The sequence below is a fragment of the Coenobita brevimanus genome, chromosome 23, assembly GCF_032717465.1.
Source record: "Coenobita brevimanus isolate Jiangsu-jjx chromosome 23, ASM3271746v2, whole genome shotgun sequence".
Lineage (NCBI taxonomy): Eukaryota > Metazoa > Arthropoda > Malacostraca > Decapoda > Coenobitidae > Coenobita > Coenobita brevimanus.
The window spans coordinates 70,290,143-70,305,787 of record NC_136976.1 but is presented as its reverse complement, the minus strand read 5'-3'; the positions used below and the strand labels follow the sequence as shown (position 1 = coordinate 70,305,787).

Here is a 15,645-nt window from a genome sequence, read left to right as displayed (position 1 = left end):
CGTGTATCTATTTATCTATCTTTTTATCTATCTATCAGTTTGCGCATTTATTACCTATTCATTCATCACACTATTTACATATTAAATTATTGGCAGGTAGGTAGGTAGGTAGGTAGGTAGGTAGGCAGGTAGGTAGGTTTATTGACGATTACATTAAAAAGGAGTCAAATACAATAATCATAATATTATGGTACATCGTAAAAGACTGAAAAAAAAAATCTGAACTAAAACTCTTTGATGCTGTTAAACTAAATTATTACTTTGCACCTAAAATTTCTGAGAACAGCTAAATATGCAAAAAAAAAAAAAAGACATCTCAAAATTACAAAACAAAAAGTGACGTTAATACAGCAGGTGTAATTTTCAAAGGTATGATGCAGGTAAGAGGGGAAGCAGGTATCAGGAGAGGCAGGTAAGGGGGCAGGAGAGGCAGGGGAAGTTTGGGCAGGAAGTGGGAAGGGGTATGGGGAAGGGGGGAAGTGGGAAGAGTTGGGGAGGAGGGAGTAAGGGGAGGAGAGGTAGGGGAAGGAAAGGTAGGGAGGCAACGAGGGTAGGGGAAGGAAGGAAGGGTTGGAGGAGGAGGGAGTAAGAAGAGGAGAGGTTAGGGGTATGGGGAAGTTGGGTAGGGGAAGGAAGGGTAGGAAGGTAGGCAAGGAGGGGTAGGGGGAGGAGGGGTATGGAGGGGGGGGAACACCTCACCTACAGGTAATATTGGTCTTAAAGTCGCGTTAGGATCCCATCTGCTCAGGTGTGAAATTGACCCACCGCCTTCCACACTTACTTCTGTTTCTCCTCCTCCTCCTCTTCTTCCTCCTCCTCCTCCTCCTCTTCTTCCTCCTCCTCCTCCTCCTCCTTTTCTTCCTCTTCAACCTCCTCCTCCTCTTCTATTTATGCTTCTCTCCATCATCATCATCATCAACATCATCATCATTATCATCGTCATCATCATTATCATAACCATCCATCTCTCTTACATTTCTTCATTTTCTTCTTCGTCTCTTAAACGTTTTTATAATTGCTCTAATTATTATCTTCATTTCAGACAACCTCATTTTCATCCTCCTCCTCCTTCTCATCCCACTTTCTCTACTTCTCCTCTTCCTCCTCCTCCTCCTCTTCCTCCTTCTCCTCCTTAAAGTTCTCTCTCCTCTCTCTACAATTCCAGGTATATTTTCTTCACTGTCTCACATATTCTCACACTTTCTTACCGTTCTATATATCTCTTATAGTCATTTATATTTATAGGGTCAATCTTAAACCCCCTAATAGTCCTTATACTTACTTCTTAACACCATCAGACGATTTTTTACACCAAGCTATTTTTACACCAGACAATTTTTACTCCACTAGACGATTTTTACACCATCAGATGTTTTTTTACACCATCAGACGATTTTTTACACATCGTTGATTTTTACACCATCAGACGATTTTTCACGTCACCAGACGATTTTTACAATCAGACGTGACAATTGTTTTACACAAACGTTTTTACACACCAGACGATTTTTTAAACACCACCAGACGATTTCATTCAGACTTGAGGAGATTTTTCGAGCTGGAGGGGTTAGATAACAGACTCAGCAAACGCCCAGACCCATAGACAGCCTTCTGAAATACTGAAATCGTCTGGTACTTGTGCGGTTAAAACGAGGAAGGTGTCATAGTGGTGAAGGGGTTGAATTACTTGATATGATTCTGTTGCCTTAGTGGTGGGGATATTAATCTGTATTTATTGTATGGGTTGATGGCTTGACTGGTAGAAAGACAATTACACACACACACACACACACACACACACACACATACCTATAAACATACATACATACATGCACCTATACATACATATATATACATACATACATGCAAATAAATAGGTACACACACTAAAACATACATACATACATATAAGGTAGGCTATATCTAAAAAATAAATTACACATTTACCTGAAGAAGAAAGAGAAATATAATTATAATGCAATTAATAGTGCAAAGCAGACGAGCGTAACTGATATACGTGATTTCTGGTTAAAGATCGCTACGGAAATAAAAAATAATAAATAAATACAAATAACGAATAGGAACGAAAGTCACGAAAAGGAGCAGAGAAAAACACAATTTCTCTTTATAAAGCAAAACAGACTTAAAGAAAATGAATGACTACTTAAGAAAATGAATGACTACTTATGAAGGAGGATGTACAGTGCCGGAGTAAATAATAATAATAATAATAATAACAATAATACTGATAATAATAATAATAATAATAATGCCTGCAGGATAAGTCGGAATGAGAAAATGCTAAGAGAGAATGAGCAATGCGAGTGTATGAAAAAATCCGATATCGAAAAGGTTGGAAATAAATGGAAAACAAACGAGACTGAATGAAATAAATCCCTACTCATGAACGATCGCCGCAGGAGTCAATAAAAATCCTAAATAACATGAGGAGTTGCTTAAATCCCTCCAAGAAAATTCGAAATAATTGTCTGCCCAAAATGCGATAAAGACAAGAATAAAGAAAAGTGTAGAGTAGACGAGGTTAAGTATAATTAATCCCTACTCATGAACGATCGCAATCAGTGTAAGATGAAATATGGATAAAAATAAGTAGGATTCACAAGTCAGGCAGAGAGAGAGAGAGAGAGAGAGAGAGATGGGGAGACTGAAGAACCCTAAAAATAAAATATATATATATCCTCATGAAGGCTTATAAATAAATAAATAAATAAATAAATAAATAAATAAATAAATAAAACCCAAATAATGTAAAGCAGGAATCAGAACCCGAACCACAGGGAATTCGAAATGCTTAAAAAATAAAAATAAATAAAGAGGGGAAATAGAGGCTTGTAAATGAAATAAATGGTTCTGCTCGTGAGTCGTCGGAATTTACATCAAAGGAGGGACGTGTTAAATTCCAAAGCTGAGATTAAATGTAAATACCCGGGACCCCTAATTTTTTCCTGCAATTGTACATCTTTTTAGGGTGAAGGGATGGGGGTGAGGTTGGGGGAGAGGGAGGGGAAGGGGGAGGGGGAGAGGGAAGGGGATGTAGAGAGGGGGAAAGAGGGGCTGAGAAGGGAATGAGAAGGTAAATATCTGGGACCCATTTTTTTTTTCCAATTGTACCACTGTTTATGGTGAAGGGTTGATGCTGGGGGAGAGGGAGGGGGAGAAGGGGTGTTCAGAGGGGGAGGGGGAGAGGGCGGGGAAGGGGTGTTCAGAGGGGGAGGGGGAGAGGGAAGGGGAGGGGGAGAAGGGGTGTTCAGAGGGGGGCAGAGGGGGAGGGGAAGGGGTGAGGTTGAAGGAGGGGGAAGGTGGGGGAAGGGGAGGGTAGGGGGAGGGGAAGAAGGGGTGTTCAGAGGGAGGTATGATGCTGAGGGGGAGAGGGGTTAATGGCAATCTGTACCTAACCCCGGTATTTTAAAAAGTCTCTTGTAAGCTGAATAAAATCGTCTGCAGTCTATACATGTAAATCTAATACTATGTCACCAGATTAAAGGGGTTAACCTCGACGTACGGTGCTTCTCTGCGCTAAGGAAAATCGTGTGAAGTTAATTGGGAATATATGAGGATGATGATTATTATTTAATTGGGAATATATGAGGATGAGGATTATTATTTAATTGGGAATATATGAGGATGAGGATTATTATTTGTAAACGATTTATTGTTTTAAAAAATTACAAAAATATGAATACAACTTGGAACGAAATTGGTGTGGTATGAGAGAGAGAGAGAGAGAGAGAGAGAGAGAGAGAGTACAAAACACTTTAATGTGAAATAATTAAAGATATACAAATAAAAAAATAAAATAGTTTCGCCTTAAAACAACACAGCTTTGGTATTAAAAAGAAAACTGGAGCGAACATAAGAGAATATTTGAGGGAGGAAGAGACGAAATCTGGGACACTTGATCATGAGGAGGCGAAGTGAAGCCAGGAAGTGGAGGGAGGGAGGGAGGGACGGAGGGAGATAGAGGAGAGGAGAAAACGAGAGGGAAGTAGAAGTCAGAGAGAGCGAGAGAGAAGGAGGGAGGGAGGGAGGGAACGAGGAAAGAGGAGGGGATGAGAGAGGGAAAGAGCGGGGAAGAGAAAGGAAAAGGGAAGGAGGCAGGAAACAAGATGGAAAGAGCGAGGGAAGGGGTGGGAGAAAGAAAGCGAGAGGGAAGGAAGAGGGTAGACAGAATGAGAGAGGAAGGAGGGAAAGAGGGAGGAGGGAAGGAAAGGAAGGATAGAGAAGGGGAAGGGGGGAGGGAGGAAGAACAAGAAAAGGGGGAAAGAGGGAGGAAGATGAGGGAAGGAATGGCAGGAGGGAAAGACGGCGGAGAGGGAGGAAAGGGAGGATACAAGGGATAGAAAGAAAGGAGGGAAGGAGGAAGAAAGGTAGAGATGAAGGGAGCGAAAGAGGGAGGAGGAAAGGATTCGAGGAAGGGCGGAGGGATGGAGACCAAGGAAGAGAGGAAGTTTGAGAGGGAGAAGGAAAGGAAGGAAGAGAGAGAGGAAAGGAAGGAGGGAGGGAAGGAGAGAGAAAAGAAGGGAGGGAGGAAGGGAGAGAGGAAATGAGGTAAGGAAATGATGAAGGTAGACTGGGAAAGGAGAGAAAGAGTAAGGAAAGAGGGGAAAGGAAGGGAGGGGAGGAAGAGGAGAAGGGCAGAGACAGAGGGAGAGAGAACCCAGGCCGATCAGTCTCCAAAATAAACACACACACACACACACACACACACACACACACACACACACACACACACACACACACACACACTCAGGGTGACCGTATACAGAGCCATAATAAATACACACACACACACACACACACACACACACACACACACACACACACACACACACAGGAGTCAGCTGAACCTAAGTAAACAGGAGAGAGGGAGGGAGGAAACTTGGACCATGTAAGAATCTCTCTCTCTCTCTCTCTCTCTCTCTCTCTCTCTCTCTCTCTCTCTCTCTCTCTCGTCTATACACATTTTTTTCCTTTTCTTCGTATTTTAAATTTAAAAAAAAAAATGCTCTTCTTTTAACTAATATTTTGGTTTTCTATATATATTTCCCCTCTCTTCACAGGTGGGAACGTCAACCATCAGCTCACTCGACGTAGCGCTACCGTCAGGTGACTCTACACTAAATGATAAAAGAAACTTCTGTAACCTAGGAAAGCATTTAGTACGCTGGGTGGTAACCATATCACCAACAATTAGATGCCTGGCGGTCTAGTGGGTTTAGGCGCTCCAGTGATCCATAATGGGTTCACTTCCAGGGGATGGTTAGGGTTCAGTACTAAAATAATGGCACCCAGGGATGATTAACTGGTCATATCTTAAAAACCTCGACTGATTAGCCTAGCCCCGGGACCCTATGCTACTGAGGGGGTATTAAAGTTAAATTTCCAAACCTTTTCATCATCTCTTTATTGGTTTTATTTTCTCAAGCTTATCTTTTCTTCACTTTCTCTCTTCTCATCTTCACATTTCCCCTCCAATCTCATTTCCTCTTATATTCTTCTCTGTCACCCTCATCTCCTCTTCTCTTTTCCTCCCATCTCCTCTTCGCATTTCCCCTCCACTCTCATTTCCTCTTATATTCCTCTCTGTCGCCCTCATCTCTTCTCTTTTCCTCCTCCTCCTCCTTTCTCATCTTCGCATTTCCCCTCTTCATTTCCTCTTATATTCCTCTCTGTCACCCTCATCTCCTCTTCTCTTTTCCTTCTCTTCATCATAACATACTGACAACACAAGGATAAATTTTTTGTTCAAGAAAGTTATATTATTCTGATATATATAAAAAGATAGATAAATAGATAGATAGATAGATAGATAGACAGATAGATAAGAATGGATGGTTGTGGGATCTGTATTAATATTTTACGAGATTTTTTTTTATGTAAGGAAGAAGGAACCCAAGGCCAGAAGGGGTTTATTGTGCACCTAATGCTACTCAGGGACGTCCGAGGCTGGTCACCCTCACCTTAAATGTCGTCCTGGGAGCTTAGTCCAGGACCCCTACGTTCCTGATGAGATTAAAGTAAGAGATGGATGGATGGATGGATGGATGGATGGATGGATGGTTGGATGGATGGATGAATGGAAGGAAGGAAGGAAGGACAGATGGATGGATGGATGGATGGATGGATGGATGGTTGGATGGATGGATGGATGAATGGAAGGAAGGAAGGAAGGACAGATGGATGGATGGATGGATGGATGGATGGATGGATAGATGAATGGATGGATGGATGGATGGATGGATGGATGAATGGATGGATGGATGGATGGATGGATGGACGGATGGATGGATGGATGGATGGATGGACGGAAGGACGGACAGACGGAAGAACGGACGAATGAACGAATGAATGGACGGTAAAGATAAATCCTATTCAACACTAATCTTACCTCGCATACCTTCAATAACCTTCAAAAATACACCTCGACTAATTACAGGTGAAATATTTAACAAGAGATGGAGAGATACATGAAAAACCAATCAAGTATAATTAATGAGACCAACGACCAGGTAAAGGTAAGTTAATGATGATGTAATTAAGCTTCAGAGAGACTAGGCTATTAAGAAGATATCAATGCAGTAATTAAGAGTTATTAGGTATTACAGGAGATCACAAAATAGACATACCGATAGATAATTGTTCCCCTACTTGTTTCGGTGCACAGTCGCTATCAAAAGTCCTATATACAGTTACCATCAAAAGTCCTCTCTCTCTCTCTCTCTCTCTCTCTCTCTCTCTCTCTCTCTCTCTCTCTGTCGTAAACCCGCAGAAACTGACACCTATAATAATGATCTACGGCTAAATAAATTCATCAGTGACGGTTGCTACGGACCCACTGGTAAAGATCCCTAACCCCTTTCAGTTCAGGAGATGGCCTGGTGTGGTCAGATTGGAGAGCTAATCTGACTAGTAACCAAGGAGACTTTTTCTTGTCTTAAAATTAAAACTCATCGGAATTCATTCAACCATGGTTTAGTATTTAAATTCTGGAAACAATAAAATTCTGCTATATAAAAAATAAAGATAAAAATAAAGGATGTTATATTTAAATAAGTATTAATATATGGGCAACAATTTTATTTATTTTTACACTTTATTTAAGGTGGAAATTACTATACATTCCTAATTTTCTCCAGGTCTGTTACATTTTATTTTTGAAAGATACATTTAATCGTAATTTTCTTAAATAATTCTACTGTCTGCGGATTACTGTTTGTTAAAAATATATTGTACTTTATATCCTCAATTCATTACTTTCTCTTTCACTCTTCCTTCTTCTCCCACATCTTCCTTTTTCGGCATCCTCCTCCTCTTCCTCTTCTTTTTCTTCTATCTCCTCCTCCTCCTTTCTCTTCTTCCTCTTCTTCCTCCTCCTTCCCTGAAACTTGCTCTTCATTTTCATCCACCTCGTTCATCTTCCCTCTTCTTCCTCCCTGATCATCACAACCTCTTCCATCCCTCACTTTATTCCTCCCTCCTCCTTCCCCTATCTTTCCCGCCTCCTATTCCTCCTCCTTCCTCTCCTTGCTTCTTTCCTCCCTTCTCCACCTCCTACCTTCCCTTCTCCCTCTTCTTCATCTACACTCTTCTTCTTCCTCCCCTCAAATCTCCTATGCTTTTCTTTTTTTCCCTTTCTTCATTTTTCCATCCCTCCTCTTCTTCCTTTCTTTACCCTTTCCCTCCTCCTCCTCCTCCTCCTCCTCCTCCTCCTCCTCCTCCTCCTCCTCCTCCTCCCTCTGTTTACCTCTTGTCTCTCCCCCCCTCCTCTTCCTCTTTCTCGTTTGTTTGTGTGTTCGATTTTTCCCCGCGTATTAATTCTACTGTTTGTTTTCGGATTGCAATGTTTCTCTTTCTTTACTGCTCTCTCTCTCTCTCTCTCTCTCTCATCCAACCATTGTTCTTACCCATCATAATCTTTCATAGTACCTATTTAAACTCTCTCTCTCTCTCTCATCCAACCATTGTTCTTACCCATCATAATCTTACATAGTACCTATTTAAACTCTCTCTCTCTCTCTCTCTCTCTCTCTCTCTCTCTCTCTCTCTCTCTCTCCAGCCTCCTCACATATCCCAGGTATCTTCTCATATTTATATATTTTTCGATATTTTTCATTTTTGTTCTCCCTCCCCCTCCCTTTCCTCCCCCTCCCCCCCCTTTCCTCCCCCTCCCCCACCATTTTCATCATCCCTCACATTCTCCTCCCCCCTCCCCCTCCCCCAACCCCCCCCCGCTATGACATGAGGAGGGGGAGGAGGGAGAGAGAGAGAGAGAGTCATCAGTCAAAGGGTGAAGGGCTGCGGTGGCAGGATGGAAGAAGAGAAAATGAGAGAGAGAGAGAGAGAGAGAGAGAGAGAGAGAGAGAGAGAGAGAGAGAGAGAGAGAGAGAGAGAACGCAAACTGTACATAAGAAACAAAAAAGAAAGACGAAAACACTTTTTTTTTTTTTTTTTTAACAAGCAACACGATCATAGATAAAAAACAGACACCGATATTTTTCGTTCACATCGCCATCAAAAATAAAATACAAATAAATACATAAAAATAAAAATCACTCCTTTATTGATTATCGTTGTAGAGAAGATGTGGAGAGTTTTCTTAAGATTTGGTGAGCTTTCTTAACCCTTTCAGCCCGAGTACTTTTTTTAATTCTTCCTATCTTTAATTCATTTACCTTTATTAGTGAAAAGGTGAAGCTAATTTTTACTCTCACCTGGCCTAAAACTGCTACCTCTCCATCTACAATGCTGAGTTCTATGTGTCTATCAATCTACTGCCAGACGCCTTAATCCCATAAGGGGTGGCCACAAACAAATCGCCTCCATGTCGCCCGGTCCCCCGCCATTTCACTGCCCTTCTCCCGACTCACAACTCCCTCTCTCATATTCCTCTCCACTCCATCCCTCCATCCCATCCTTGGCTGAGCTGAACCAAGAAATTAACGCTGCAATGATACTAGTCACGAAGAAGTGCTACGGCAGTGAAGTCAAGCCATAGTGTTGGAACATGGTACTAGTCACGAAGAAGTGCTATGATAAGGAAGTCAAGCCGTGGTAATGACTTTTGAGTAATGAGCTACGTGAAATGTGCAGCAAAAGGACGAAAATCTGGGCCAAGTTAAGGTGAAAGGACCACAGAAAAGACCAAATTCAACCCTTCCATTTCGAAAAATCTAATCTTTGGGTGAATTTTAGAATCCGTAGTGGAAAATATTAAATAAAGTTAAATTACTATATCATGCTTCTTAAAATCTCGTATTGTTATTAACCCTCTAGTGATGTGGACAACTCTAGTAGTCTACTTCACTCTACCCCTGACGATTTTATTCAGCTGTGAGTGAGTTATAGGAGTCTGAGTATTAATGTAATTTCTGAGGCCAAAGAATACTATTAGTGTCAGAAAATTGAGTATCAGGAATTTAATGTAAAAAAAAAAATAAAAAAATAAAAAAAATAAAGAACTCTGAATGAAAGTAATTGTCCTTTGTTACCTGTGAATGGCTCAGTAATTGTGAAACCCTCTCTCTGTGTGTGTGTGTGTGTGTGTGTGTGTGTGTGTGTGTGTGTGTGTGTGTGTGTGTGTTATGAGTCACTGCTCCTCAAAATTCATACACAAAAGCCACATAACCCCTTCAGACCGATTCTTTTATTAACTATTATATTCTTTTTGCATCAGACGATTTCATTCAGCTTAGGACATTAAGGACAGCAGTTTACGTGGCTTTGAGAGGCTTCGCAATACCTCCTCGTTAGCGATTCATTTTCCAATTTACGCAGTCTATTGTATGCCATCTATTTTGCAATCATATCGACCTGTCTCAATTGCAAAAAAAAAAAAAAAAAAAAAGTTAAGGTTAATGTGTAAAATAAATCGCTTACGAAAAGGTGTCAAGAAATCCTAACCCACTTATAGCTATCATCGCAGGTAAATAAATCGTCTGGCTTAGAAGGAACAGAATACTAGAGTTGTCCCGGGCATGAGGGAGTTAGACACACATACCGAATTTCCCACACGCCTAAAAACCAACTGGACTCGCATGCCTTCACTTTGCTGCGGGTGGGGTGGGGAGGGGAGGGAGGGAGGGGAGGGGAGGGACGGGGAGGGGAGGGAGGGGAGGGAAGGGGAGGGGAGGGAGGGGAGGGAAGGGGAGGGGAGGGGAGGTGAGGTCAGGGGAGGGGAGGGGAGGGGAGGGGAGGGGAGGGGAGGGGAGGGGAGGGGAGGGGAGGGGAGGGGAGGGGAGGGGAGGGGAGGGGAGGGGAGGGAGGGAGGGAGGGAGGGAGGGGAGGGAGGGGAGGGAGGGGAGGGGAGGGGAGGGGAGGGAGGAGGGAGGGGAGGGGAGGGGAGGGGAGGGGAGGGAGGGAGGGGAGGGGAGGGAGGGGAGGGGAGGGAGGCTGAGGGGAGGAGGAGGTAAGGGAGGAGGGGAGGGGAGGGGAGGGAGGGGAGGGGAGGGAGGGGAGGGGAGGGGAGGGAGGGAGGGGAGGGGGAGGGGAGGGGAGGGGAGGGAGGGGAGGGGAGGGGAGGGGAGGGAGGGGAGGGAGGAGGGGAGGGGAGGGAGGGAGGGGAGGGGAGGGAGGGAGAGAGGGAGGGAGGGGAGGGAGGGAGGGGAGGGGAGGGAGGGGAGGGGAGGGAGGGGAGGGGAGGGGAGGGGAGGGGAGGGGAGTCCTACACTTTACCTTGTCCTAAAACCGCCAGCTCGAGCTCCATAGTACTGAGCATCAACAAGAGATTAACACTAGAATAAGGCGCTAGTCACGAAGAAGTGCTATGGAAAGGAAACACAGCCGTGGCATCATCTTATTATCTCCGACAAAGAAAGTTAGAAGTTACGTATTCACTCCTGTTTGTCTGTTTGTCCATAACTCAAAAAGTAATTTATGGATGTCAATGAAATTCCGTGGATATGTGGGTCACGGGCCAAGGAAGAGCTGAGTCAATTTTGGTTGTGATCAGAGTTCCAGTCCCTGTTCAGAATTTTTTTGTGTGTGTGCCCAAGATATTTCGAAAAGTTATGGATGGATTTCAATTAAATTTTGTGGATACGTGGGTGGTGGTCCACGAAACAGGTGATTAAATTTTGGTGGTGATCTGAGTTGTCTGGTAGAGGCGTTGGAGGAGGTATGTGTTCTCTGAGATGCGGGGAAAATACTTGAAAAGGACGTAGATCACCGTAACTATCTATAATGACTCTAATTAGTCCACCTTTACCTGGCCAAATACGACAACAATATGGTTCTACACCCTTTCCATAACGTTACGGCTCCAATTTGCTCCACAGCACTTCTTCGTGACTAGCATCATATTCTAGTGTCTTGTTTTACCTGAGCATTCAAGATGTAAATATGGCAATTATAGGCAGATTACAGTGGACAGCGTATAGGCACTGTGGGTAGATGGTTCCTGTGTGTGTGTGTGTGTGTGTGTGTGTGTGTGTGTGTGTGTGTGTGTGTGTGTGTGTGTGTGTGTGTGTGTGTGTGTGTGAGAGAGAGAGAGAGAGAGAGAGAGAGAGGGGGGGGGACATAAAGAGGCCTGCTGGGTCGATGGCTGTCTGGTTCAACAATGCAACACTCTTACACTGAATGAAAGAAGCCAGTGTCATTCCCTCCGGCACAGTCCCCCCTCCCCTACCACACTACCGACCCGACCACCCTTTCTACCACACCATCGACCACACCACACCACACCAATTCATGCCACAACACACCACACCACACCTTATCACACCACTCCACACTACATCCTCCCAATCGCATCACACGACACCACTCCACACCACACCACACCACACCACTCCACACTACCCCACCCTCCTACCCACACTGCATTAACCATCTGTCCATCTCCATCCAACCAGCCATCCGTCCAATTAGCTATTCATCCATCCAACCATCTAGTCAATCAACAGTCCACTAACTCAATCATTAACCATCCATTCAACCAGACATCATCAGACCACCTATCCATCCAATCTTCCACGTAGTCAAGTAAATATTCATCCAACAATCCATCCACCCATCCATCCAATCATCCATTCCACAAACTATCCACCCTCCATCCAACTAACCACCCATCTACTCATCCATCCAACCTTCCACTCCACTCAACCATCCACCCATCCATCCAACCTTCCACTCCACCAACCATCCACCCATCCATCCATCCATCCAACCTTCCATTTCACCAACCATCCACCCATCCATCCATACCCTCCTCTAATCACGCCCTGACCCAACGCTCAGCACAGTATTAAAAGTTACAGGGGCGGGCCATGGTAAAAGTGAGCGATATTGAGCCCTAATGAGTTTATATGAATAGACGAGAGTTATATGAAGGTGTTTCCCCCTCTTATGAGGTGGGGGGGATGAGGGGAGGGGAGGTGTAAGGAGAGGGGGAGGGGAGAAGAAGGGGGATGAGGGTGAGGTGGGGGAGAGGAGGTAAGAGATAGGGACGAGGTAGGATAGGTGTCTGGAGAGGGGAAAGGTGGAAGGTGAGAGGAAGGGGAGAAGTGAGATGAGGGCGAAGGGGAGAGGGGGAGGGGAAACGAGGGAAGGGAAGGGGAGGGGAGAAACAGAGATGTGGTAGGGGAAGTGAAAAGTGAGTAAGGTAGGGAAGGCGAGGGGTGGGGGCTGAGGAAGGAGGGGGTTAGGGGGTAGGAGGGTGAGGGGCAGAGAATGTGAGAGAGGTGGGGAGAGGGAGGGGGAGGTAGAAAGAGAGAGGTGAAGGACAGGGGAGGGGAAATGTAGAGATTGAGGAGAAGTGGAGAGGTTAAAGAGAAGAGGGGATGTAGATGAGGGGAGCTGTGGGGAAGGGGAAAAGTAAGGGGAGGGAAGGCAGAGGCAGGGGAGAGAGGTGAGGGAGGAAAGAGGTAGAAAGACAGGTAAGGGAGGTGAGGGAGAGGGGGTGAGAGGGATGGGGAAGAGTATGGGGAAGAAAGTGTATTAAAGTGAGGGAAGGCAAAAGAGGGGAAGAGAGTGGGAAAGAAAAGTGGGGAAGGAGGGGAAGGGTAAAGAAAAAGGGGAGATGACATGAGGGAGAGGACCTGGTTGAGAGGAGGGGAGAGGGGAGGGAAGAGTTGGTGTGGAAAGAGTGCCCGAGGTATTAAGACGCTGGAGGGAGAGGGAGAAAAATGCTGGGGAGAAGAGGGGGGAGGAAGGAGGAGCAGTAAGTGGGGAGAAATAACAGGGAAGAGGGAAGGGAGGAGAAAGGAAAAGGGGAGAGGAAGGGAGAGATAAATGGGGAGAGAGAAATATTATGAAGAGGAAGAAGACAGAGGCGACGTGGTGGGAAAAGAGGTTACAGTGAGAGGGTAGGAAGAGAGAAGGACAGGGAGAAGATGGGAGAGGGAGAAGTTGAGGGAGAGTGACAGGGAAAAAGGGAGAGAATGAAGGGCTGAGAGAAAAAGAGGGGAGAGGGAAAACGATGGGAAGAAGAGGGAAGAAAGAGAGGGGAGAAGAAAAAGAAGGTGAACACAGAAAATGGGGAGAAAGAGGGAATGGGTAAGGATAAAAAAAAGGGGAGTAAGGGAAGGGAAAAGGAAAGTCGAGGGGAAAGATGTAGTGAGACGAAAGAGGAATGGTTGTTGCTGTTGTTAATAATGTTGCTGTTGCTTTGTTCCTTTCGTTGCTGCTTTTGTCGTTGTTGTTGTTGCTGTACTCCCCCGGACTCACCTGGACTCAAGCCTAATGGACTGGAAATATTCGGGCACTTCAACCGGGTGCTTCCAGAGATCGCTGACTGAGGATGTGCTGATGGACTGTGCTGAGAGAGGGAGAGGCATGGTGTGAGTGTGGTGTGGTGTGTGAATGAGGAACAGAGGAGGGAGTGTGTTATGAGAGGGAGAGGCACTGTGAGTGTGTGTTGTGGTGTGTGGGCTGGGAATAGAGTGAGGAGAGAGTGTGTTATGGGAGTGAGATGAGGTTAGTGTGTTGTGATGTGTGTGGATGAGGAACAGAGTGAGGGAAGAGTGTGTTATGAGAGTGAGATGAGGTGCCTAAGTGTACTGCAGAGTCAGGGGTAGCACTGTGGAGAGGGCAGAGTAAATTCTATATAACCTAGATTCATTACCGTAAGAATGAGAAGCATGAGGTAGGTATGGTGTGGGGTGAGGGGCGGCATTAGCGTGTAGGCAGTGTGAAATATCTGCGTGTTGTATATTGCATCGTAAGAGTGAAGTACGTAGAGTGAGTAGGCGTGCTGCAATATGAGAGGGCAGAGTGAACTACCCGTGAGAATGAGGGGTGTGGGTGTGCTGCAGTGTGAGGGGCAGGATCACACTAAGGGAAGAATGTGCAGAGTGAAGAGCATGAGGAGAGTAAGTGTGAAATGTGAGAGGTGACACAGTGAAGACAGAGGATGTGGTGTGTGAGCTGTAATGGTGTGGGAGCTGTAATGGTGTGAGCTGTAATGGTGTGAGCAGTAATGGTGTGAGCTGTAATGGTGTGGGAGCTGTAAGGGTGAGAGCTGTAATGGTGTGAGCTGTAATGGGGTGAGCTGTAATGGTGTGAGAGCTGTAATGGTGTGGGAGCTGTAATGGGGTGAGCTGTAATGGGGTGAGAGCTGTAATGGGGTGGAAAGATGAGCTGGCGGGGTATGTAAGGGAGGGTTGAGGGTCGTGGGATGAATGATTGTTAATGAGTAGGGACGGAATCACCTGAAGGTCCTTTTGTTTAGGCAACCCCTTATAGACTGCAGCTTCAGGAAAGACAGACAATAGATGGATATATAGGTAGATAGATAAACAGACAGAGTAGGAAGCAGAGATAGATGGCTATGCCGACTCCGTTCCTTCTTTACCCCTGCACGATTGTTGACTCTATACAGGGGTTTTATCAGCCCCTGTGTGGAGTACAACTCTCATGTGTGGGGAGGCTCCCCACATACAGCTCTTCTCAACAGGGTGGAGTCAAAGGCTTTTCGTCTCATTAACTCTCCTCCTCTTACTGACTCCCTTCAACCTCTGTCTCTTCGTCGCACTGTTGCATCTTTATCTCTTTTCTATCGCTACTTCAATGGTCACTGCTCCTCTGAACTGTCTGCATGCATTCCTCCTCCTCTACGACGGGCGCGTAACACTCGTCTAGCAGCAAACTCTCATCCCTTTTCTGTCCAACTCTCTAATGCAAGAGTTAACCGTTACTCCCAGTCTTTCATTTATGCAACAGGTCAATTCTGGAACTGTCTCCCTCTGTCTGTATTTCCTGCTTCCTATGATCTCCAGTCTTTCAAACGCAGTGTGTCCAGGCATCTCGAAATGATCGGATCTTGAATTTGGCCCTCTTGTATTTTGTTTTTCTCTTGGAAGGAACAATAATTGCGGGCTCGCGGCCTTTGGTTCCTTCTTCCTCGCATAAAAAAAAAAAAAAAGATAAACAGATAAACAGACACACAAAGATAAACAGACAGACAAACAGACAGACAGACAGATTTTGTGCTGATTCGGAAATAACAGAGAGGATAAGACCAAATCGCAAACTGGCAAGGTGAACTCGAGTCTCTCAAGGAAGGTCAAAGGTCAGGATGTGAGGGATGAAGGTGTGGTAGAGGTTCGCCAAGGATGCTGTTTAGGTGATGGAGAAGGGCGCGTAACACCTTTTCCTATGCGATTTACTCTGCATCTCACTTTTTTAAAT

The 15,645-nt window shown here is 45.0% G+C and overlaps 1 protein-coding gene across 1 annotated transcript in view; it reads right to left on the bottom strand.

Annotated features, from left to right (window-relative positions):
* LOC145392744 (muscarinic acetylcholine receptor gar-2-like) overlaps window positions 1-13,793 on the bottom strand; it is a 166,263-nt gene extending 152,470 nt beyond the window's left edge. Inside the window, exon 1 of the mRNA XM_080267040.1 lies at window positions 13,684-13,793. Coding sequence (XP_080123166.1) covers window positions 13,684-13,793 — 110 coding nt within the window. The remainder of the gene's footprint in view (window positions 1-13,683) is intronic.
* Window positions 13,794-15,645: the final 1,852 nt, after the last annotated feature.